The 23,204-nt window shown below is 38.3% G+C and overlaps 2 protein-coding genes and 1 long non-coding RNA gene across 9 annotated transcripts in view; 1 reads left to right on the top strand and 2 right to left on the bottom strand.

The window, feature by feature from the left end:
• Positions 1–2,924: 2,924 nt before the first annotated feature.
• On the bottom strand, positions 2,925–7,140 carry LOC127412454 (uncharacterized). 2 transcript variants are annotated; one of them, XR_007892427.1, is made up of 4 exons: positions 7,037–7,140; positions 6,824–6,947; positions 5,104–5,455; positions 2,925–5,026 (listed from the first exon to the last, which is right to left on the bottom strand). It is a non-coding gene; the product is annotated as an uncharacterized LOC127412454 (long non-coding RNA). The 2 variants fall into 2 exon arrangements; XR_007892428.1 differs by having other exon boundaries at positions 5,016–5,455.
• Positions 7,141–9,517: 2,377 nt separating this feature from the next.
• On the bottom strand, positions 9,518–15,676 carry LOC127412453 (tumor necrosis factor alpha-induced protein 2-like). Of its 5 annotated transcripts, none has more exons than XR_007892426.1 (5): positions 15,466–15,676; positions 15,288–15,354; positions 13,519–13,575; positions 11,921–12,008; positions 9,518–11,540 (listed from the first exon to the last, which is right to left on the bottom strand). XR_007892426.1 is itself a non-coding variant. In XM_051648824.1 (3 exons), the coding sequence occupies exons 1-2, from the start codon at positions 13,146–13,148 to the stop codon at positions 11,945–11,947; spliced, it is 750 nt and encodes a 249-aa protein (XP_051504784.1). In that variant the 5' UTR covers positions 13,149–13,501; the 3' UTR covers positions 9,519–11,540; positions 11,921–11,944. The 5 variants fall into 5 exon arrangements, 1 of the variants encoding a protein (XP_051504784.1); XR_007892425.1 differs by having other exon boundaries at positions 9,519–11,540; positions 11,885–12,008; positions 15,452–15,676; XR_007892424.1 differs by having other exon boundaries at positions 9,520–11,540; positions 11,885–12,008.
• Positions 15,677–17,792: 2,116 nt separating this feature from the next.
• LOC127412285 (exocyst complex component 3-like protein 4) overlaps positions 17,793–23,204 on the top strand; it is a 29,116-nt gene continuing 23,704 nt past the window's right edge. For both annotated transcript variants that reach the window (XM_051648521.1, XM_051648520.1), the window contains exons 1-3: positions 17,793–17,803; positions 19,666–20,064; positions 21,176–21,794. In XM_051648521.1, the coding sequence (XP_051504481.1) occupies positions 19,770–20,064; positions 21,176–21,794 (914 nt within the window). In that variant the 5' untranslated portion in view covers positions 17,793–17,803; positions 19,666–19,769. The remainder of the gene's footprint in view (positions 17,804–19,665; positions 20,065–21,175; positions 21,795–23,204) is intronic.

Raw genomic sequence — 23,204 nt, 5'->3', positions numbered from 1 at the left:
GGAGCGCCACAAGGTCCTTTTAACTTTATAAACAGATAAGACCAAGTTTGAGCGAGACAGCATGCCTCTGATGGGGAGAAGGAGGGAGACAGCGAGTGAGAAAGAGACTAAAGTGAAAAGGGGGTCAACGAATGCAGTATTACAAGCAAGAACCTATATAATTCATCCCTTTTCATGTCAACCATGTTTGTCTGGATAGCTCACTTCTGTGTGGGTTCAGACATTTGTTTTGCATCTGGCTGCAGACCTATTATGCATGCAAAACTTTACATTTGCATCAACAAAATTAGCTTCTCAGAACCAAAAAGTACCCCTGTATGTACGTTTGTGATAGATGTTTGTCGGTTAAGTTACAGGAACAAAAAATCAATAAAAAAATCATTGCAGATAAATGGTAGAGTAAAAGCTGTATAGAGATTCCTTTTGAAGTGAAATTTTGCTGTTTCTAGAAATGAGAGTAGAAAACTAGGGCAGTCTGGTTTTATTTTTTGTGAAGCTATAATCTGCATTTGGACCAGCACTCAGTCCTCTTCTCCATCAAGTGCAGATTTAAAGATTTTAAGACCTCAAAGTAAACAAGATTTTTACATTATATCAAGAAAATGCGAGTCATGTCCTCAATGCTTCTCAAACCTAACCCTAAACTTTCCTCCTAAAATTATGTTTATGGTTTGGGCTAGGGGTTAGACTCTATGGATAGGTTTAGGTTTGGGCTAGGATTTAAACTTAGGATAAATCGTAATAACATTGCTCGTTGGTTGCTTTATTTGTCTCTATGTAGTATAGTCATACATTTTGGTACGAGCCAACACTTATAACTTTGTACAATTTCACTGTCTTAAATGTCTTCTGTAGCATAAATGGTAAGGAAGAGTTACGTGCCAAAGTTTATTACTTAGGATTAGAGGTTTTGAAAAAGTCTGAGCAACAGTAAAACTGATGACTTGGCCGAGCACCACTAATTAAAGCTTTTTGTCTGAAAAGAAACTGAAGAGCCATATAAGGCATAAACATGCATATGAAATGTATAAGAAGAAGAGTGACCCAAATGCATGCCCATCGTTCATGCCACTATTTTTGTCTGGGTCATAGGTTTGCATGTGGCTTTTTTCAACTGCCATCAGCACTTTGTCACCATTAAATCATGATTCCTACCCTACTGATGTCTTACCTAATGTTAGCCTCATTAGTCCCCCAATGATATACAGTGATATAAAGTGGGTTATGTGTTAGGTGGGCTGGGAAACTCAAGAGGCTTTCGTTTAGACAGATAGCAATTATCATGGCTGATGTGGTGATTATGTGCATGTGTCTGCTGTATCTCAGTGTGACACCTGCTCAGCATGATAAGTCAGGGTAAGTCAGGGTGAGAGAATGCCGCAAGGCATTCGACATGAGGAGCGGTCTGAGCACGCTATGATGAGCTAAATATAATACTTACTGTCTGAGCAGCAGAGAAAGCATCACTGACATCCATATACACACAGACAAACAAACTTGAGACTCACACACATCTTCAAAATGATGTGACACTCAGGAAGTCATCAGCTGCCACCTGTCTCAATATACAAATCAGCTAGAAGATATTTGAATAAGCAGCATCCTCTTCAGAGAGAAGGTAGAGGAAAGGAGATGGGAGCAAAGCAAAAATCAGGATTTTTGTTTTCCAGTAAAAATATATAAACATCCTGAAAACAAGCTAAATTTACTTGAGAAGCGAAACTGGATAAGATACTAAGATTTGTTTTCAGAGAATATACTGTATATTGAGTTAAGTTTTTCTAACCACATTTGCAAATATTTTATTTCTTGATTTTAGGCAGGGAGTAGACACGGTTCAAGGAACAAAAACAAAAACTCTTTTGCTGACTGTAAATGAAAATGGGAATAAAGTCCCTTTAAATTGTTCCAGAGTAAAAACGCTATTTTTACTGTAATAACATTATTTCGTTTTGATCATTTTTTTCATAAAACCAAAGAACAAAAGGTTTATCACTGTAAACTTCCAGAATTACACCACTTCCTGTTGCCCCAAAAAATATGGCTTCTCTCTTTTTAGTACAACATAAGCATTCGATTTTATTCTTAAGGCTTTTTGCCAGATTGCACGTTATGGATGTAGCTTTCCGTGACACGCTCAAGATCTTTTTGACAACTTCATAGATCTGGCAACACTGCAACTGGCATATCACACACCCTTAGCACGGAGCCCTTAGCACGGAGCACTGTCATTGTTAACCATACAACATTATTATTTGTTCTTTTATTCCAGTCTAACCAGTTACCTAAGCATGAGGAAGGAGCGAAAAAATACAGTTTCTCCTCAAAACGAACTGAAATAAAAAACATTTTGTTTTTAATTCCTGTTTTTATGCTTAAAAAAAAAAAAAGAGAGAGAGAAAGAAAGCAATATCCATGAAAACAGTAGTTTTTCTTTTCTTATTCTTTTTTACACAAAAACAGGAGAGGAGAGAAAAGCAAATATTCAGATCCATGAACAGGCAAAGTAGGGCAAGTTGGAGAAAAAGAGGGATTATGGATTTGTAGGAAGGAAAGGAGAAAGAGATGGATATGTGGAGCAGAGGCAAGGTGAGCAAAGTGTCAGTTAAACAAAAGTTATGGAAGAGCTAAAGACCTATGGCATTCAGTCTCTGAACTGAACTACAAATATCTTTAAAATCCCCTTCCATTTCATGACATCTAACTCTAGATACTGTGGATAAGATTGTAATCCTCTGGACATCTGGACACAAGCCATGCTGCCCTGAAATCACACACACACACACACACTCTCACGCAAACACACAAATACACTCATTATTTGCATGTGAAATTATATATAAAAAACTATTTTTATATACACCAAGTCCATCACCTCTTATGGTTAAGACATTACAAGACATGAGAAAATGTTAGATTTCCTTTAATAACATAACCTATACAAAACACACTGTAGTTACAGGCATAAGTGTATTTCATTTTCATGCGTTTTGACTGATAAGAATTGGAGAGTACATTAGGCTAAGGCTAAAACGTGCAAGCATCATGAGAGAAAAGGGAGGGACAAAATATGAACAACCACCAAATAGCTTTTATTTCAAGAGCTGGGTCTGTCAAGCATTACCTGAAAATTAAATGACAGCCTACTCTGTTTTGTCCCTTCTTTGTTTTACAAACCACATTTACATAATTATCACAGTAGATAAACAGAATGAATCCATCACTTCTTTTTGCATGATTGGGTAATATGGAGGAAATGCAAATCTTATATCTACAGTGTAGTTTGTTGTCTCCCTCTAGAGCTAACAATGAGTATAAGCATACACCAAATAATCTAATACCTGTTGTGTTCAGGTTTTTCTAAACAAAATTATCAAGAGATTTTTTCCATATATTTCAACTGGTACACCGTCTAATGGTTCCGGTGGCAGAAAATTAAGTCAAGTGAATCACCTAATGTGAATACATGTATTTATAAAGCAGCCTATCCTTAAATTGGTAAACTATACAGTGATATCACAAAATCAAGTTCATCCTGACCAATATTTGCTATTTGTCTAAATACATGTTTTGTGATTCAAATTTTTGTCTTGAATTGCAAAATGCATAATAGTTTGATTAACTGTGATATGAAAATATAAAAAACATAAAAACGTACGTACCTTTATGTCAGAGAAGAATGAGTGCTCATGATTAGTGTTCACTGCATCCCGTTTAAGCTGAATAAACTGATGGATCACATGCTTCTTCTCTAAACTAAAACCAGTGCCTCGGAAGTACAGAATGGCTGACAATTGCTTCTGGCTAGAAATGTGATGGTATGTAAGTAACACTAACAGCTATTTTTGTAAAAGTAAAAATAAATTATGAGGCATTGAAAGTTCTTCACACTCATCTGATGTCTGGGTAATTACTAACCAATGGATTTAAGAAATCTTTAATATTTTTCAAATGGTCCATTCCAATAATGTCACTATGGCACTTTTCCACTGCACGTTACGATTTGACCCAACTCTGCTCGCTTTACTTTTCTGAGCTTGCTTTTCCACTGCAGTTTAGTGCTGCCTCAACATGGGTGGGATTATAGGCTGATCGCCACAGTTGCGCCGCCTCTACTGCCGTGACATCATTTTAAACGCAACACAAACATTACTGACCATAAACAATAACACGACCGCTAGCTGTTAGCTACTAGCTCATTGTGCTGCATAAATCAATTGTTGCATGGTGATTTTGCCTGGTTGTTTTAGAAGCAAGCTTTCCAGTAGCTGGTCAACTAAATAAAGTGAAGCTTTCAAGCAGAATGTAGAGTTAACGTAACAAAACGTACCATCCTCCATCGTGGACTCCAACAATGCCGTGGCCGAGTCCAGGGCACTCTCCCTCCCATTGCTCGCCGGTCTATTGCCATAGATAGCGTCCATTTGGTAGAACCACTTCCACTTTCTTCTGTTTGAACTACTCCGGATGTTGTGGTCCTTGATGGTTCTGTAGTCACTTTTAAGTTTTTTTTAACTTTTCCCTACACTGTTGGTAGGTCCGGTGGTAGCCGTGTGCGGACAACAGCTGAGACACTTCCTGAAAGACTTTTTCGTTTCGCGTCGTTTCGTTTGTTGCTAACGAGAGGAACGTCTGCACCTCGTTTATTGACCACGCCGTGGTTTTGCACACAGCCATTTCTTTTTACAATTGGAAAGTCATGTGAACAAATGATATTGCTGTCGCTGTTGTTAACTTTAAAACTAGAGGGTTGATGTCCCAGGTCGCAAATCCAGTGATGCTGGTAGTGACAATTCTCTCTGACCAATCAGTGATCTGCAGGGTTTTGACGTCACATTTAGTATCGGCTCGGCTCACTTGGAAGCTCGACTGAGGTGGTACTAAAAAAGTATCAGGTACCAGGTACTATCCACAGTGGAAAACCCCCAAAAAGCGAGCAGAGTCGAGTCGAGTTGATCTGTACCGTGCAGTGGAAAAGCCCCATAAGGTGAAACCATACTGGATAAAGCCAGTGGAAGGATGATCCCTGAGTACAGAGAGATATTTTCAGAACATTTAACTTGTTGAAAATTTCATATTATTTCATGCTGGACTGAGTCTTACCATTTCTTGAAACAGTTTCTTCAGCTCATTCCACTGTTCTCTCATTTACATGGCAGCATCTTCTTTCTTTGTGTTTTTGCATGAATACTTTTTCATCAGTTGGGAGACGTATTGCTTTGCTACGTAACTGTGCACATCATTCACAAAAAACTGAGACTGCAGACACAGATGTTAAAAATGGTTTTCTGCAGCCATTACCGACCATGTTTGAGCAGAAGTAAGGGCTCACTTGAGCTGATGGATTTCTCATGGATTTACAGTGCCCAGAATAACTCTCAATTCTGAATATCACTTCATTAAAGTCTTCATCTGTTTCCAGCCATTTCTTTGTCATCATACCATTCATGTAAGGCTTTGAAAAAAAAAAAAAAAAAAAAAGCATTTTATTTGAATATCCAGATAATAATTTTTCACTCCAAATCCAATGTCAATAGATGTACATTACATCTAATATGCTGTTGTGCAGAACTTTTAGTGATTGTACTTTTTTTTATTTTTTTTATTTAAAGATGCACTCAGTAATATTTATGTTGGTTGTACTGATGCCAAGCAGTGAAGATTCAGCATCACACATGGTCTTGTGTGAGCTTCAATGTCCAGGTGAAATGCCCACAGAGTGGCGCCAAAAGCCAGTTGTATTTTAAGTTGTAAATGATGTAATACAGTTAACAGGAATTCATATTTCATTAATTCTACTCCCTAACCCCAACCCAAAAGCCCAAAGAATACTTCAGTTTCGACACGAATGTTTAGAGTCTGTGTACTGTCAAATGCTAACATTTCAAAGTATTTTTCATTTGGCTGTGTGCACACACAGAGGCGGTTGGTGCATGGGCACTATGACTGCTATGAGAGACTGGATTATTTATCTTAAGATCCATAAAGATGTCTTTATCTTCCTTCAGACTCGAGTTATACAAATGCCGGTATCTCCTGACCTCCTCACACATGTGTTCTTGACGTGCACAGCCACTGCTGTTGTTTCCACATTTGTCTCCTGTTGTTAGTGGTGGTTACATCTTCTTCTAGCACATCTTCATGACAGCAACAGCTCAACTGTGAGTGTTGTCTCCTTGTGATGACAGTAATTATTTAAACTAACTCCAGGCGCATCATTCAGAGTATGCGTGATTACAAAAATCAGGCCGCACGCGTTCAGTGCTCGAGCACTCTGTTGATAACTAAATTTGCATCACACATCCTGTAAATGCTTTCGCGTCTGACCGAAGTATACTTTGGGCTTCCTCCGAATGCAATCACCAAATCGTGTTCACCATTGTTTATGTGAATGTGATAACTTCCTAGTTTCCATGGGGCCAGAACCCATGTCTTGGAATTTGCTTGCACAACACGATATCAGTAGCATTAGAGAGAAATATGAATGGTTAAAATATATGCTTGTATTGATGCAAAAATGTCTGATGGGAAATGGCGCTTGTTAGTAATTAAGCCGAATGAGGTTGATTTCAGGGTACATGAACATTTGGAAACAACAAGTCAATTTCCTGTGTGATCATGCTGACATAGCAGCACACGAGTGTGTGCCCAGCACCATATGTAGAATAAAGCAGCTTGCTTTCTCTAAGAGTGATATGACGAGAGTCTACATCTCTTGTGTGTACATCATTTTAAATATTTTTCTAAAATGCTCTTCTACTATTACTATTTCATTCTGTTTAAGCTGACAAGCTGTTTATGTCATACATTCGGTAAGGCCCACCTTGATGTCAGCTTTGAAATGTTCCATCAAAGTTTGGCTAAATCTTTGAGTCAGTCCATTCACCTATGTCTCCAGCTGCTCCACCTGAGCTTAACAGCTCTTTCTATAGCACTGCACATGCTCTCTGTAACAACAGCAGCACAAAAGATTGACATTAATGTGTCTCACAAAGCTGACTCTAATGTGATACAGATGTAAGCATGGAGTACTCACTTGAGTAAGTTAAAACTGTTCATGTAGGTCAAAAGTTCCCAACCCTGTTCCTGGAGGCCCCCCCAACACTACATATTTTGGATATCTCCCTAATCAAACACACCTGATTCAACTCATCAGCTCGTTAGTGGAGACTCCTAGACCTGAACTGGGTATGCCAGATAAGGGAGATATACAAAATGTGCAGTGCTAGGGGGCCTCCAAGAACAGGGTTGGGAAACACTGATATGGGTGATGGACAGACAGGAGTCCAGCTGATCAGAGGTCAATAGAGAGCTAGTATTCTGTGAAAACTCTTCTTCAAATCTACAGTTAAAGAGAAGGAAAAATAAGTGCATGGCAATACAATAATGATCTCTTTAAAGTGTAATGATACTGTGATACAAACATTCTATGAAACTGATTTAGCTCCTCCAAACAGAAGCATACAACTGACTTCTCCAGGTTCACATTGATCTTCCCCAGATGGCCAGCATAACTTGCTATTAGCTAACAAGACAAATCAATATGGAATACTGATAAGCTTGAAAGTAAATCAAAAGCTTGTCAGGATTATACTTTTAAAAAATAACAAATATATAATTGATTAGGTAAATAATTAAAACAAAAGGACCCTTTTCTTAAATGGTAATGACATATTTTTTTTTATATACATTTTTATTTAATGTACATTTATTTATTTCTATCCTTTGCATTATATTACTCTGGCATTAATGGAAAAAAAAAATAGTCCTGCAAGGGGGTTTCAAATACAACTGCACCCTAGCAGTCAGTCTGGGATGGACTTCAAAGACACTTAATCATTGAAGGAATTTTGCGGGTTTAATACACGTAAAGTTCAACTGACAGCATTTGTGACAGTGTTTATAACCACAGAAAATTATTTTGACTCATTCCTCCTTTAAAAAAAAAAAAAAAGCAAACCTGGGTTACAGTGAGGCACTTACAATAGAAGTGAATGGGGCCAATCCGTAAACATTAAAATACTCACTGTTTAATAAATAAGACATAAACAATATGTGTGTTAATATGATTTTCTGTGTAATGTTCCAATTTTATAACTTTGTTGCCATGACGACGTAACGCCTAGGTTACAATTGTAACCCTGGTTCCCTGAAAGGAGGGTACGACAGGTGCAAAAAGTCCACTTCCACATAGTAAATGGGGAAGATATGGAAATAAAACTGTAACAGTGCTGACACTGACAACCACTAAGTAACAAAAATAACTCTTTGCCAGTAGGGAAATAGTCAACTACATAAGCAGGCTTGAGAGATGGTTTGTCACACACAGTGCTTGCAACTAACTAAATTACACATGGAGCCGTTCAGCCACCATACATGTAGGTCCCACAGCTCTTGCTGGGGATGCCAGATTGTGCCCTTCACCTGAGAGAGGAAGTCCTTCCTCAGAGGGATTTTCCAAGGCGGAGCCTACAAAAGCTGCATCAGCTCCGGAAGCCAGGCTTGGTTGGGCCAGTTCGGTGCAAACAAAAGCTCTATTTCCTGATCTTCCTTGATCTTGCATAACACTTGATGAAGCAAGCGAATCGGGGGAAATGCATACAAGCATTTTCACGCCAGCCATTTGTGAGCCAGAGCATCCATTCCCACCAGAAGGGGTCTCATTTCAAGCAGGCCCAGTGGCGTAACTGCAGCTGATGCGGCCATTAGACCCAGTGCCCTCTGAAAACATTCCCAAAAAAGAAGATATTCTGCACTGGCATGAGACGACTGTTTGCCCAACTGACTCAAAGTCCCTATTGCTGCAAATGAGCAAGCAGCAAGTGCCTGTGAATGCAAACCTGCTCCTGCGCTCAGGCTCAGGTGGGGGAAACCACTTGAGCCCGAGCACCTCGACTGCCAGAGAAAGCACATGGATTAGCTCGGGATCTGATCTGTTAATGCGCTTGGCTGGAGTGACCAGTCCTCGCCTTCAGACACCACGAGAGACACCACGTCGTCATCCGTGGATAAGCCAAAGGAGATCAACCCATGCGCCTCTGAAGAGGTACGGAGATCTTCGTCGGTGTATACTACAGGTGATAACTCTGCAAGAGGGGAGCAGGAAGCCTGATGGGTTTGTCCTGGTGAGAGGTCTTCCTCAAAATCCCCAAGCTCCATTTCTGAGACTCATGCGCCTTCCTCATGTGGTACCTCGGGATCCACAGAGGAGGCATTGTGGAAGGCTGCAGAAGTGGAGCGCAGTGTCTTGAGGCTCATGGCGTCACAGTGAGTCTCACTGAATGCTGCTTGGGCATGGGCGCAGTCCAGACAAAAAACGCAGTGTTCGTGCCCGTTGGATGGCGGGATGTGTCTCCCGCAGGGAGTAATACATTTGCGAAATTCCATTTTGATAAATACAACAATTTTGCAAATGTGCTCTTTTACAGAAATGTATTTAAAAAGATACAAGCGAAATTCGTCGGCGCACACAGGGCACAGGCAACACTGCTGCAGAACTTCACAGGCGAAGATCGCACAAAGCACAGGCAGACAGGAAGGCATTGAGTCCGCCAAAAAGTGCTTTTTTTTTTTGTAGCGAACAAAGAGAAGGCGTGATCCAACAGGTGAGAAGCGTCTCGACTCTGAAAGAGAAGTTCAGAGGTAATGATGAATTCGGGCTCCTTTTATATTCACACTTTGCACGTGAAGTTCAGGGGCAGAGCTCCGAACTTCACCTGCCAATGAATTGCCCAGATGGTATAGTATTCAGAGTGAGATCGTGCTCTCAGGAGTAACCCCTAGTGTCATCTTACAACATAACGTCGAAGTGACTCCAACTTGAAAGGGAACGCTGTAAAGCCTAAAACCATAAAACAATCATAAAAACACCGATTTAACCAACTTTGCAGCTCAAATAATACATGAGTTTTTACAAGATTATTCATGAAAGTGCTTTAATAAAATTATAAGCTTCACATTTCTCCCTTTAAACCCTCCAAAAAATGGTCCCATTTACTTCCATTGTGTAACGTCTGTAGAGATGAAGGATGAGAAATCACGGATCTAAATGCAAGCAGATGCAATTATAAACTCAAAAGAAATGCAAGGATAACTAGAAATGTAAGAAACACTGGAGAAACACAATATAGACTCAAGTGCAACACAAACCATTACATCCAAGAACAAGAACCGACCAAAATAAGGAGATCATGGGGGCATTAAATACACCAAGACTAATTGGGTAAATGAGACACATCAGGCAGCAATCAAGGGAAACATAGAGAATAGAGACAAGACAAGAACTTAAAACATGACTTCAGAATAATTTCCATTCTCTAAGCGACCTCTACTGGCCGCTATGGGAAAGTCCCTACAAAACCAATTGTAAGTGCCTCACTGTCACCTTGATTTTTGCTTTATTTAAAGAAAAGGAAGGACTGTTCTGTTATGGTAATCAACATAATGCCAAAAATGCTTGTTTGATCTTAGCTTGTGTCGAACCCGGAATATTCCTTTAAAGTTACATTCAATCAATACCCTTTTAGTTTTAAACATTGGCTACCAAAAAAGTTTAATCACTTAATCTACTCAATTAATAAATAACTTGTATTGTATGAACTACATTATGCTCATGCTGAAAATCCATAGAAGCACTGGCTCCCAAAGCTGAGTTTGGTTTCTCTCGACTAACTAACATCGAGTTTTTCATTCCTTCCTTGCCTTTGGCTTGCTCACTGGTGAATTAAAGGCAAAAACATTAAGGCAATTTGCAATGAAGTTGTGTGTGTGTGTGTGCGTGTGTGTGTGTGTGTGTGTGTGTGAAGCTATTCACTGGGGACTGTAGGACGTTTAAGACATTACAGTATGATTTTTCTGTAAAGCTGCTTTGAAACGATGTGTACTGTGAAAAGTGCAAGACAAACAAAAATGACTTGACATGACTGCTGAGGGAGTACCGTAAATTTGGCACCTTTCTCTTGTCTGACTGCCGTAATCCATCTCGTATTTTGGAAAGTAGTGGAAACATAATATTTTTTATTTTGCTACCCAGAAAATGGGAATGCAAAAATACTATTTGCTGTGATCCCCCATTCACCGCTATAGAATTTTACCCCAGTATACTTTACCTCCATGATCTACACCCGGAAATGTGAAAAGGGTCCATATGACATATAGGCCTACAGTATATATATGCACTGACAGACATAGTGGGTTTGGCGTCAAGCCTCGGAGAGGCATTTATTGGAAATATTAATAAAAGTAACATGTCTGTAAAAGGGATAATAAAGTGTCCAAGGGGGAATAGTGTTCATAATAAAGGGGGAATCTGGCATCCTCGCAGTTGGACGGGGCTCCATGAAGGGGCGGCGGCGTGCTTGGCGGCCTGTCTTCCCATGTCTGTGGCAGGTGAGAGGGTAAGGCAGCCCGGCCTCTAGCCCATCAGGCGCGACGTGTGAGCCTGCCATGTATACTTTAATTTGCCTTGTGCATTCAGGGTACGATTGATGTCTTTGGCGGTCAGATTAGTTAGTTGCGCTGTCTATTCCAGTGGTTCTGAACTGTGGGAAGAGTGACATGTGAGGCCTATAATGAAACATGTAACTGGCAATATTTTCTTTTTCTTTTTGTTGTAGGCCTATGTCAAAACAAGCGCTTCTAGCACTGTGGTTCATGTATGATTTAATGGACACAAACATCTTTAATTTGTGTGATATGAGCAATATTACTGTTCTGAATTTAAAACAATTTGGTCATGAAGTCTCAAAGCCCACGGCACGTGCCTGGGAACGACACAATATTAGGCAGATGGTTTTAATGTTGTGGCTGATTGGTGTATATACATTATATGCAGTATATTTACATTTATTGCCCTCTAGTGACAGAATTATGCAGGTTTATGTACCTGACTGATGTCCATGTGGATGTTTGAGGTATCTACCGTCTGTTCTGATGGGAATTTTCTTCATTCCCCACACTTCTTCCCTTTCAGTCTTGATGATATTCTCCAGTGCATTTTTAAAGTCCTCCTAACAACAAATAAGCCGACAAAGACGAAAATATGTTACAAATTCATAATACTTATATGGTGTATTTGCATGTACTAAACTCTCTTTTCTTCTGATACAGCTCACATTTAGACGATGATACAAAGAGTTTTTAATTTTATTTAGGAAGTCTTCTGCCAGTTTAAGAGCTCTCTGCTCCTCTGTCAGGAATGAGAAACTACCCATAATGTTCTCACTGTGTAATGTCAATGAAATACCAAACAGTGAATGAATATTTGAAAGTGAAGCATCACTATGTAAGAATTTTCAGCTTCATGCAAATGATCTTAGACTTGATCTCTGCCGCATTATTCTACACAAACACTTTTTTTTTATATAAACAATAGCATCATTTTCAAAAATGAGATGAATCTTCTGAAAGTTGCATTCAGAATTCTGTTTGAATGGGCATGATGTCTCAAAGCCAGCACCTCACCTGGGGTAGCGATGGATAATAAATTCTAGAAGAGTGTAGTAATCTTTCAGCTCTGTCACATGTTCCAGAAGTCTCTTTAAATGCTCTCCCACAGCCTCATGATGGCAGGACACATAGGTTTCAAACACATTAAAGTCTGCTGGATATGAGCTCAGAAGTTCTACCTTAACTGTCTCCAGATCCTCCACAATAGCTTTACCCAGAAGCCCCAGATGCACCGCCAACCAGGAAGTGTTCTTCTCCTGGCTGTCCAGGTTACCTTTCTTCAATGTTTTTCTAACCCCTTCTAGTACCGCATTCCTCCATGCCTCCCTCCATCCCTTCATCACCCCTGGCTTTCCCTGTCTCTTCTCATCCTCTAGTATAATTGTGGCCACATACATTAGCAACTCTTTATTGTAAGAAGGCAGAGAACTAGAGCACACAATCTCAGTCATTTTGTCTCTTGGGATCTCAGAGAGCATGCTGACATCTGTCTCTTTATTGTCTAGATTCAAGGGAGAGGCTCCTTCCCTCAGAGCTTCCCATTCCTGATCAAGCTCCAGGCAGAGGGAGAGCAGGTTCAGATAGGCCTCCATTAGTATTTCCCTCTCTATACTATCTCTGATCTGCAAAACTGGGAGGAGAATATGAGAGAGTGTAGTTTTGATCAATTTAACAAAGAGCACTATGCATGAAAGGTGCATTTATGACAAAAACAAATGGAACAGGGTTTCACCAGAGCATGGCTTTAGGGGGATCTCTGTGTCCTTAGTTTCAAATTTCTCTGTTATAATTTTTAAAGACTGTGTCTGTGATTGTGGCTGGTTAAATAGTTTCTTTTTCATGATTTTTTTTTATAGACGACAACCTACATACGATGTTGCCCACTGTACAAACAGAAAATATTATGACCAAAAAACTAAATCCTAAAAATCAGTCAATAATGAAAATTAATAATTAACTTTCTCCTCCGAATCTAGTTCATTCTAAAATTGAAGTGGACAAAAGATGTATTCAAAAACAACATTATCACTCACAACACTATGTGAAATTGACACTGATATACTTTATTACCTGAAGGAGATGTTTCCATTGTTTCACCTAATCCAAACTGTTTCTGAAGATAAATGTCTATAAAATAGTGGTAAAAAGTCAGAACATTGCATGGAAGTAAAATAGAATGCACCATCTCCCATTCAAGCACAACAGTATCATAGTGCACTTCTTCAAGTTTGGGGAGTAACGGAATACATGTACAGTAACTGCATTCCACTACAGTTACAATTTAAACAGTTATGAATCAGAATACAGTTACATTCAAAAAAATATTTTGATTACTGAAGAGATTACTTTTAATTTTATTGTCATTTGTTCCAATTAATATTTAGTCTATTCAGTTGGAAAACATTGTGTAAATAAACATATATGATGTGATCCAAAGAGCATTTGAATAGCGGTGAAACACTTACAGTACTTATGAGGTGTTACATTCATACGAGCAGACAGAGAAGTAAGTTTGAAGTAAGTTTGGAGCAGCAGAAATAGAAATAAACCTTGTGTAAATTGTCAGTTTTATGCTAAGCTAAAATGCTATTTCTAGCTATTTTACATGCACATGTTACCAGGCATGATCATATTTTCTTATCAAGAAAATCCATGTTAGATCATATTTTTTTTTTTCTCTAGTAAGACCTTTGATATTAGGGCAAACATTTTTGATGATAATTTGTTTAACTGTTTTTCTCTAAAAATATCTAAAAGTCCTTAAAACAAGATCAGTTTGCTTTATCCAACCCAATCTCATGAAAAGTTGTACATCATTTATGTGTTGGCTATTTCGTATGGTCTCGCACGATGTTGTTTGCATAAATTCGTACGACTTCATCACGTGCAAATTCCCGGATGTCTAATGTGGAAGTAAGCATGAGTTCTGCACACGAGGCATTAAGGACATACTTATTAATATTATACCCTAACCCAAACCCCTTATCTAAACTTAACCAATCAGTAGAGTGTGTAAACATGATAGGAAGCTGTTGTGTGTGACAGAAGCAAGTAATTGTCGCGTATTAGATGGAAACGATGTCCAGCGACGACATTGGCTGTTGTGAAAGTCCTAGGAATTCAAATAAGTGCAGTCGCACAATATCATACGAATTAATCAAATTTAGAAAAGTCGGATTCCACCATGAGAGTGTGTTGATTTTGTTTTACTGTACTGGCAGAGTTTTTATAGTCAAAACAAGTGAAAAAATCTACCAGTGCTGAAGAAGTAATCCAAAGTATTTAGAATACGTTACTGACCTTGAGTAATCTAACGGAATACATTACAAATTACATTTTACAGCATGTATTCTGTAATCTGTAGTGGAATACATTTCAAAAGTAACCCTCCCAACCCTGACTATCTTTCTTATCATGTAGATAGTGGGGTTTTTTTTCAATATGATTGGGTAGTCATTTACTTGTAGAAAACAAACCTCGGATCTTCCTTGGCCATAAACAATTGCAGTTTCTAAGCCACTAGTGACTAACTAATTCCTTAAATAAAGACTATGGAAGATTTACAGTATAGTAATATAGTAATGCAAAATAATAAAAAACGAAGAACATACACAATGAAAAATAATATTAAAGGTTGTCATTCCTTTTAAAAGGTTATCAAAAACAGTGCTCAGTCTTATTTGCAAGTTATTGAAGTCACTGAAATCATAGCGTGTCACCTTTTAAACATTCATGAGCCTATTTGTAAAAAGCTGCTAAATTAATTATTTTCTAAACATTTATAGATGAAGGCAGAAAAATACACAGCATGGTAGGTATAGTATATGTAAAGCTCTTACCTGAAAGTTTTTTAGGGAGTGTCTGACATATTTGTTTTTTTTTAGTGCAGCTGTTGCCTGTTTAGACCTGTAAAGAATGTTGAGTAGGTTAAAGTCCCATTTAAGCTTTTATAGAGATGAATTGGTTATTGTAATTTATAAGGAAGCAAATAAATGGCTCTTACAAAACAAACATTACCAGTTCTGATTCAGAGGGGTAAAATGTAACTGACCAAGATCACGCCAACCAATAAAAATCTTATATACCAATCAGCCACAACATTAAAACCACCTGTTCCCCTCATGTCGCCAAAATAGCTCTGACCCATTGAGGCATGGACTCAACAAGACCTCTGAATGTGTCCTGTGGTATCTGGCACCAAGACGTTAGTAGCAGATCCTGTAAGTCCTGTAAGTTTCGAGGTGGAGCAGCTGTGGAGTGGATTGCTCAATCGGATTGAGATCTGGGAAATTTGGAGGCCAAGTCAACACCTTGAACTCTATCATGTTCCTCAAACCATTCCTGAACAATTTTTGCAGTGTGGCAGGGTGCATTATCCTGCTGAAAGAGGCCACTGCCATCAGGGAATACCGTTGCCATGAAGGGGTGTACGTGGTCTGCAACAATCTTTAGGTAGGTGGTGTGTGTCAAAGTAACATCCACATGAATGTCAGAACCCAAGGTTTCCTAGCAGAACATTGCCCAGAGCATCACACTGCCTCCGCCAGCCTGCCTTCTTCCGATGGTGCATCCAGCTGTCATCTCTTCCCCAGGTAAACGATGCACACGCACCAGGCTGTCCACATGATCTAAAAGAAAGCATGATTCATCTGACCAGACCACCTTCTTCAATTGCTCCATGGTCCAGTTCTGACACTCACGTGCCCATTGTAGGCGCTTTCGACGGTGGACAGGGGTCAGCATGGGCACTCTGAACGGTCTGCGGCTACGCAGCCCCATATACAGCAAGCTGCGATGCACTGTGTGTTCTGACACCTTTCTATCATGGCCAGCATTATGTTTTTCAGCAATTTGTGCTACAGTAGCTCTTCTGTGGGATCAGACCAGACTGGCTAACCTTCTCTCCCCACGCGCATCAGTGAGCCTTGGGCGCCCATGACCCTGTCGCCAGTTCACCGGTTGTCCTCTCTTGGACCACTTTTGGTAGGTACTAACCACTGCATACTGGGAACACCCCACATGACCTGCCATTTTGGAGATGCTCTGACCCAGTCCTCTAGCCAGTCGCTCAAATCCTTACGCTTACCCATTTTTTCTGCTTCCAACACATGAAATTCAAGAACTGACTGTTCACTTGCTGCCTAATATATCCAACCCCTCGACAGGTGCCATTGTAACAAGATAATAAATGTTACTCACTTCAGTGGTTTTAATGTTGTGGCTGGTCAGTGTATTTGGCTAATGTTTAACAATCAAAGGCTCCATGGTTAATGCATTAAGTATCATGAACTAACAATAAGCCATTTTTTACTGCATTAATTATTCTTGGTTAGTGCTGATATAAATAAATGTACTATTGTTCATTGTTAGTTCATGTTAGTTCACAATGCAACTAACTAATGTAAGCATTTACAACTTTTAATGTTAAAATGTATTAGCTTAATGTAAAAATTAACGTAAAAGTATTGTTCATTTTTGATAACTACTGTGTAAATGGTAACACTTTACAATAAGTTTCCATTCGTTAACATTTGTTAGTGCATCTCATGAATTAACAATGAACTATAGCCTATATTTTTACAGCATTTATTAATCTTTGTTAAATTTGGTTAATAAAAAAAAACATTGTTCATTGTTAGTTCATGTTAGTTCATGCATTAACTAATGTTAACAAATACAACTTTTTAATTAAAAAATTTATTACTATATGTTGAAATGAATATTAGCCAAAATTAATAAATGCTGTAAAAGTATTGTTCATTGTTAAAGTTAACTAATGTAGTTTACTAATGTTAATAAATGTAATCTTATTGTAAAGTGTTACTGTGTAAACTATTTTTAGCCTAACATAAACTTATTGTGAACTGTTACTAGTGCATTTAAGGAAATACATGATGCATGTAACCTCTCTAATTTATTTTTCTCAGTGGTAAGCTCAGTTGTATTTCCCATAGATGATGGGAATCTGACAGTGATATGTAATAATTTTTCTAAAAGCAAAACTCCTGAAGTCAGTGAATTCAGTGACTCTTGCAAAGCCCATTTTTGACTGAACTGTATAAACTGATTTTAAACCTAAAAACTGGACTTAGTGGTATGGATAAGGGAATAGCACAATTCCTTTAACAATCTCATGTGCTCTTAATAATGCAACTATTCAGTGACGTGTCAAGGTGAATCCCAAACTGTAGTGAAAGCACGGTTTTGTTTCGCAGGCTTTACTCTTATTTACTGGAAATTACTTTAGTGACTCTTTGCCCGGTTGAACCTGTTGGTGCAGTGAGTTTGGCACATATAGCGGAAAGCAAAAGATAATTTTCCATTGTCCGATTTTGAACAGGAACGCGAAGCTCAGGTGAGTGAGAGGCAGAGATCATATAATACTGCAATGTTTCCAAACATACATATATATATATATATATATATATATATATATATATATATATATATATATATATATATATATATATATTAAATGTTGCAAATTTATGTAGCTAATGAAAATTAATGAAATTAACACATTTATTTTGAGACAAAATACTTATTTATAATTTAAAATTTTGTTCAAGGTCATTAAATCCAAAGTTTTTAATTTCTGTCCAATACATGAAAGGATAGCATTTGGGGTAAAAAGTCTCCCTCACCACCTTTTTTTAAAAAAAAATGAATTTTAATCAAAACAACTTTCCATTATTATATATTTTCACACAAGTTATGTTGCTCCATCAATATTCAATCAAAAGAAATATATATATTTTTTTATCTTGATACATTTTGTGACCAGAAAAAAGCTAATTTTCCTTAAGATGTGCCTTTTGATCTGTTGTACCCTACTGTATAAATGTGGCATAAATAGCATATTTACAATGTGAAAGCTGAAGCAAAATATTTAATTGAATACAACAAGTCAGGTTGTTACAATTGTAACAAAGAGCTTGTAACCAAAATGTAAGACTGGCAGGGGGGCATTTTGAAAAAATGAAATTAAACCACTGTATCTAAAATGCATGTCAAATTAATAATAGCTTATCTGTGCTTGCTACTCTTAATATTAATGTCTTTAATTACTATATGGTATGTCTACTATTTCTTTAGCAGTAAAATAGCCTAATGTATGTGTGTACCATTTGAAAATACTGTAGTTAAATGATTTGGTTACACTTTACAGTAAGGTTGCATTCATTAACATTAGTTAATGCATTAGGTGTCGTGAACTAACAATGAACAATATATTTATTTTTTTACAGTATTTATGAATCTTTGTTAATGTTAGTTAATAAAAATACAGTTGTTCATTGTTTGTCCATGTTAGTTCATAATACATTAACTAATGTTAACATACACAACTTTTGATTCAAAAAATGTATTAATATATGTTGAAATTAACATTAACCAAGATTAATAAATGCTGTAAAAGTATCATTGTTAGATCATGTTAACTAATGTTGTTAACTAATGTTCACAAATTGAAACTTATTGTAAAGTGTTACCAACTCTTTGTATTAAAATATATTTATCAGCTCATGAGTCAAGAAGAGTCTTCAACCATAAAGACTACTTAAATAAAATAATGTTCATTACATATTATGAACATTCAGAAATGATAACTAATTTCTGGCCCCTGACCTCACAGCCATGACAAGATCTTGTGCGGCAGCCACAAGCTACAGTGCAATGATCTGTCATTGATGTAAACCTTTAACCAACAACGTTGGGATAAAACAGATGTTAGTGTCAACTTAAAGGATTTGAAACTATAGACAACAGAAGAAAAATACTGGGCATCCAAAAAAATCACTTTTATACATTAAATTCATTTTTGATTTAAAGTTTCTCAGAGTGAAATGATTGCACTTCCTTTCCTTAGAAAGTGGAAAGTGAGCTCTTTTGAGCATAGTGTGCTCAGAAAGTGTGATAACAGCTTGTTTGTGCTTAAAGAAATGTTCTGTTACTCCCTGTTTTTTATTTTGTGTAAAAAGGTGAGCCCATATTTAATTCTTATGGTTTTACAGTTGTTTCAGTAATTATGGTATATGTGCTATGTGAGGTGTAGAGATTTATTGTAGAACTGAGTTTTGAATGTTCAATGTGTTGTTAATGTGAGTTCAGTTCTTTCTATTGCTATAACAGTATGCACATTCTACATGATTTCACCCTGGTGAAAAAAAAACTTGATGTACCTGCTGGCATATTCAACTGATGCATTCTTACATTCAGATCTAGCTGGTAACACCCTACAAACCTTGAGTTGTCATTTTGGAACAGTAATTCTACAATTCTACAAAGTTCTTAATATATTTTCTACAAGCTGGATCGGACTGATGCATTGCAAAATGGCAGAGAGTGGAAAAGCAGAAACAGATGGAGATAATAAGGTCAATGACCCATCAGCTTGGGAAAAAGATGAACTCCAAACAATATGTCTGAAAAATGGTGGAAGTCAAATAGATAGTCCAGTCAAGGAAGAGATGCTTGGTTATATGAAGTCGTTTAGAGCGAGGTTCAAAATGGTCAGAAAAATGAGCTCTCTGACCTTCAAAAACAAAAGGTCAATGAGGAACAGCAATGAACAAAAGCAACTCTCGAACTCTCCCTTAAAACCACCGCCGTCTCCAAGTAAGTGCATTATGGAACTGCAAGGTTTTGTTAACAAGTGTTGTTGTTTTTTTCCAGTTAAAATGGCTTCTCAATATCAGTCTAAGAGGATAAACAGAAGCTTATGGTACTTCTGACATAGTGTAAAACAGCACTGTTTTAACATAATACTTTTGGTAGCCAAAAGCAGCATTGTACACGATCCTAATGTCAGATTGTTTGAGGCATTAAGAGACTGTCAGCACAGAAACTGATTTCAATAAATCCCTTTTGTGTATAAAAGGCTTGAGCACAGGATCTCCCTCACAATTTTCCCTGAAAACTTCCCCACTTCAGAATAAAAATCTTCTCTCTCTCTCGAACTGGCACCTCCGGCTCGTCTTTATCCCCCTCCCGGTTGATAAGAACAATTCATGGCCAGACATGCATCCTAACGGCCCAGCCATGCCCTCCACCTCGTCACAATCAATAATGATTGAATAAGTTCTATAGATGAATGCATGACAAGTGACTGGGTGTTCTATTTCATTCTTTTCATGTGAACACGTGTTTTAAAGACCACTCACAAACATTCAAAGTAATGTAACATATTCAGTATCTGTAAAAAAAACTTCTCATATGCTGAGACATAATCCACACCATAGTCACAAGATTCTTATCAGAAACCCCTGAAATTGCCTTTGATCCATGAAATTTCACATGGTAAACTGAGCATACTGTATTGTATACCCTTAGAGTATTTTTTGGAAAACTGATTGTGATGAGGAGGAGGGCATGGCTGGGCCGTTAGGACGCATGCCTGGCGATGAATTGTTCTTATCAACCGGGAGGGGGATAAAGACGAGCCGGAGGTGCCAGTTCGAGAGAGAGAGACATGCGGCCGCTGTGTGTGTGTGTCTGTGTATTTGAGTTGATTTATATCAGTAAAAGTTTCGTTGACTGCTCAGCCGGCTCCCGCCTCCTCCTTGCCCATCCTTACCCATTACACTGATCTTTTCATCTTTATAGCTATTGATGCACGTGTGTTTTAGCTCCAGTACCCTGCTCCTACATTGCTGTTGTCTGATTACTGTTTTTTTTTTTTTTATGTTCATTCTCTTCTCCTTTCTATGTATCATGTTGTTTGGTATAGTAATGGAGATTAACAAACTGATAGAGATGGAAGTGCTAGAGGAGGCCTATGTGAACCTACTGTCCCTGCGTTTGGAGCTTCAGCAGGAGCATCAAGCTCTGGAGAAAGAAGACTGTGCTGTTGAACTAGGCCATAAAGAGAAAGACCTCAGTCTGCTGTATGGGACACTAAGGAATAAAATGTACAACATTGTACGCAACTCCAGTGCTCTGCCCTCTTGCAGCAAAGAGTTGCTAGTGTATGTGGCCAAAATTATTTTGGAGGAAGAGAAGAGACAAGAAGAGCCAGGGGGCCTGCCAGGGTGGAGGGAGGCATGGAGGAATGCTGTACGAGAAGGGGTTAGAGATACACTGAAGAAGGTTCACCTGGACAGCCAGGAGAAGAACACTTCCTGGTTGGCGGTGCATCTGGGGCTTCTGGGTAAAGCTATTGTGGAGGATCTGGAGACAGTTAAGGTAGAACTTCTGAGCTCATATCCAGCAGACTTTGATGTGTTTGAAACCTATGTGTCCTGCCATCATGAGGCTGTGGGAGAGCATTTAAAGAGACTTCTGGAACATGTGACAGAGCTGAAAGATTACTACACTCTTCTAGAATTTATTATCCATCGCTACCCCAGGTAGGTAGATGGTTTTCTAAGTTTATATTTAGTCTAGGTTAAGTCAAAATCCCTTAATCCCAGTTTTTTTAATTAAAAGAAGAGTTCACCCAAAAATGACATTTTTCAGTGAAACACAAAAGGAGATATTTTGAAGAATATCCTTGCTGCTCTTTTCAATTTAATGAGAGTGAATGGGATTGGATGCATTCTACCTTCTAAACAACTAAAAAGCACAATAAAAGTATCATGCAAGTGGTCCATACTCTTCTGAAGCCAAACAGTAGCTTTGTGCGAGAAACAGACTAAAATTTAAGTCATTAGCCGCTTTTCCACTTTGAACTGGCCAGCCATGACCAGTAGCCTCGGACCTCGAGCCGCGTGACCAAAATTGATTTGTGTTCCCACCATCGGGCCAATAGCCCCCACAGCTTTGCTCTAAAACCTGCCCTTAACACGGCATACTGGTGCCAATGTCAAACACCCTGCCCATTTCACAAGCAAGAGGGAACTTCAAGCTGAGGTGTCATGTTATTTAGTTATCTAAAATATTGATTTTATATCTGATGTAAACATTAGCTTGCTAGCTAGATAAGTTAGAGTTGACAACACACCAACTGTAACTGCCATGGTGTCCCGAGTGGTCTCTCCACTAACAGTGGGACGATGTCCCAGCACTCCGTCCATGATCTCGAACCATGGAAAGTTATTTCTTTGGGCACTGCTATGTCCATTGTGTGTTTTAACAGATTTGTACTGTGCCCACAATGTTTTATTTTTTCCAGAACCTGTACCGTGGTACGCTGGATACACAACCTGGCAAGTTTGGCGAAACTCCGCTTTTGACATTAACGCACCTCAATCCCCAGTTGGCCTTGTTTGGCCCAAGTGTAATCGGCAAGCCAAAGGCCATTGACCGTTGGTGCGAGAAAGCTCAGAGGAGGCATGATGAAGCCCCAGAAGTGACAGTAGGAACACAACTGGCCCTGGCATTTAGCCAGATAGTGGAAATGCGGCTACTGTTCACTGAAAATCTTGCTTTCCGCTGTACATGTAGTTCTTAATTTAAATATAGAGTAGTTTGAAACATTGTTTAAGGTTTGACACCAGTGACATTTGGTCATATTATGCCAAATATAAAGGGCTAGATAAGAGCTGTTTAGAAATGAATTGTATTTTGTATGTAAAACATAATAAAGAGAAAGGGTGTTAGTTTCAGTTCATTGTGAATTTCAACTCATATAACCTAATCAAAATTGTATTGTGTCAACTGAAAGCTCTCCACACAAAAGTGCAGATCTTCAAACATCCACTTCCCAAATCGTGAAAGGTCTAGTGGTCTCAAGAATGTGTTTTTGAAAGACCCACCTACAGAATGAGCTTGTTTTGCTGAAGTATGAGATATAGCTCTTTTTGATCTATTTACTTACT

The sequence above is a fragment of the Myxocyprinus asiaticus genome, chromosome 21 (assembly GCF_019703515.2).
Source record: "Myxocyprinus asiaticus isolate MX2 ecotype Aquarium Trade chromosome 21, UBuf_Myxa_2, whole genome shotgun sequence".
Classification (NCBI taxonomy): Eukaryota; Metazoa; Chordata; class Actinopteri; order Cypriniformes; family Catostomidae; genus Myxocyprinus; species Myxocyprinus asiaticus.
Note: the sequence above shows the minus strand (reverse complement) of the source record. Positions and strands in the feature narration are given on the sequence as shown.

Excerpts from the sequence above, each read along its gene's own strand:
- LOC127412453 (XM_051648824.1), bottom strand. The coding sequence starts at position 13,148 with ATGCACCTTTCATGCATAGTGCTCTTTGTTAAATTGATCAAAACTACA. Across the intron at positions 12,009-12,462 it reads ATTATCCATCGCTACCCCAG|GAGGACTTTAAAAATGCACT; the intron begins GTGAGGTGCTGG and ends ATTTGTTGTTAG.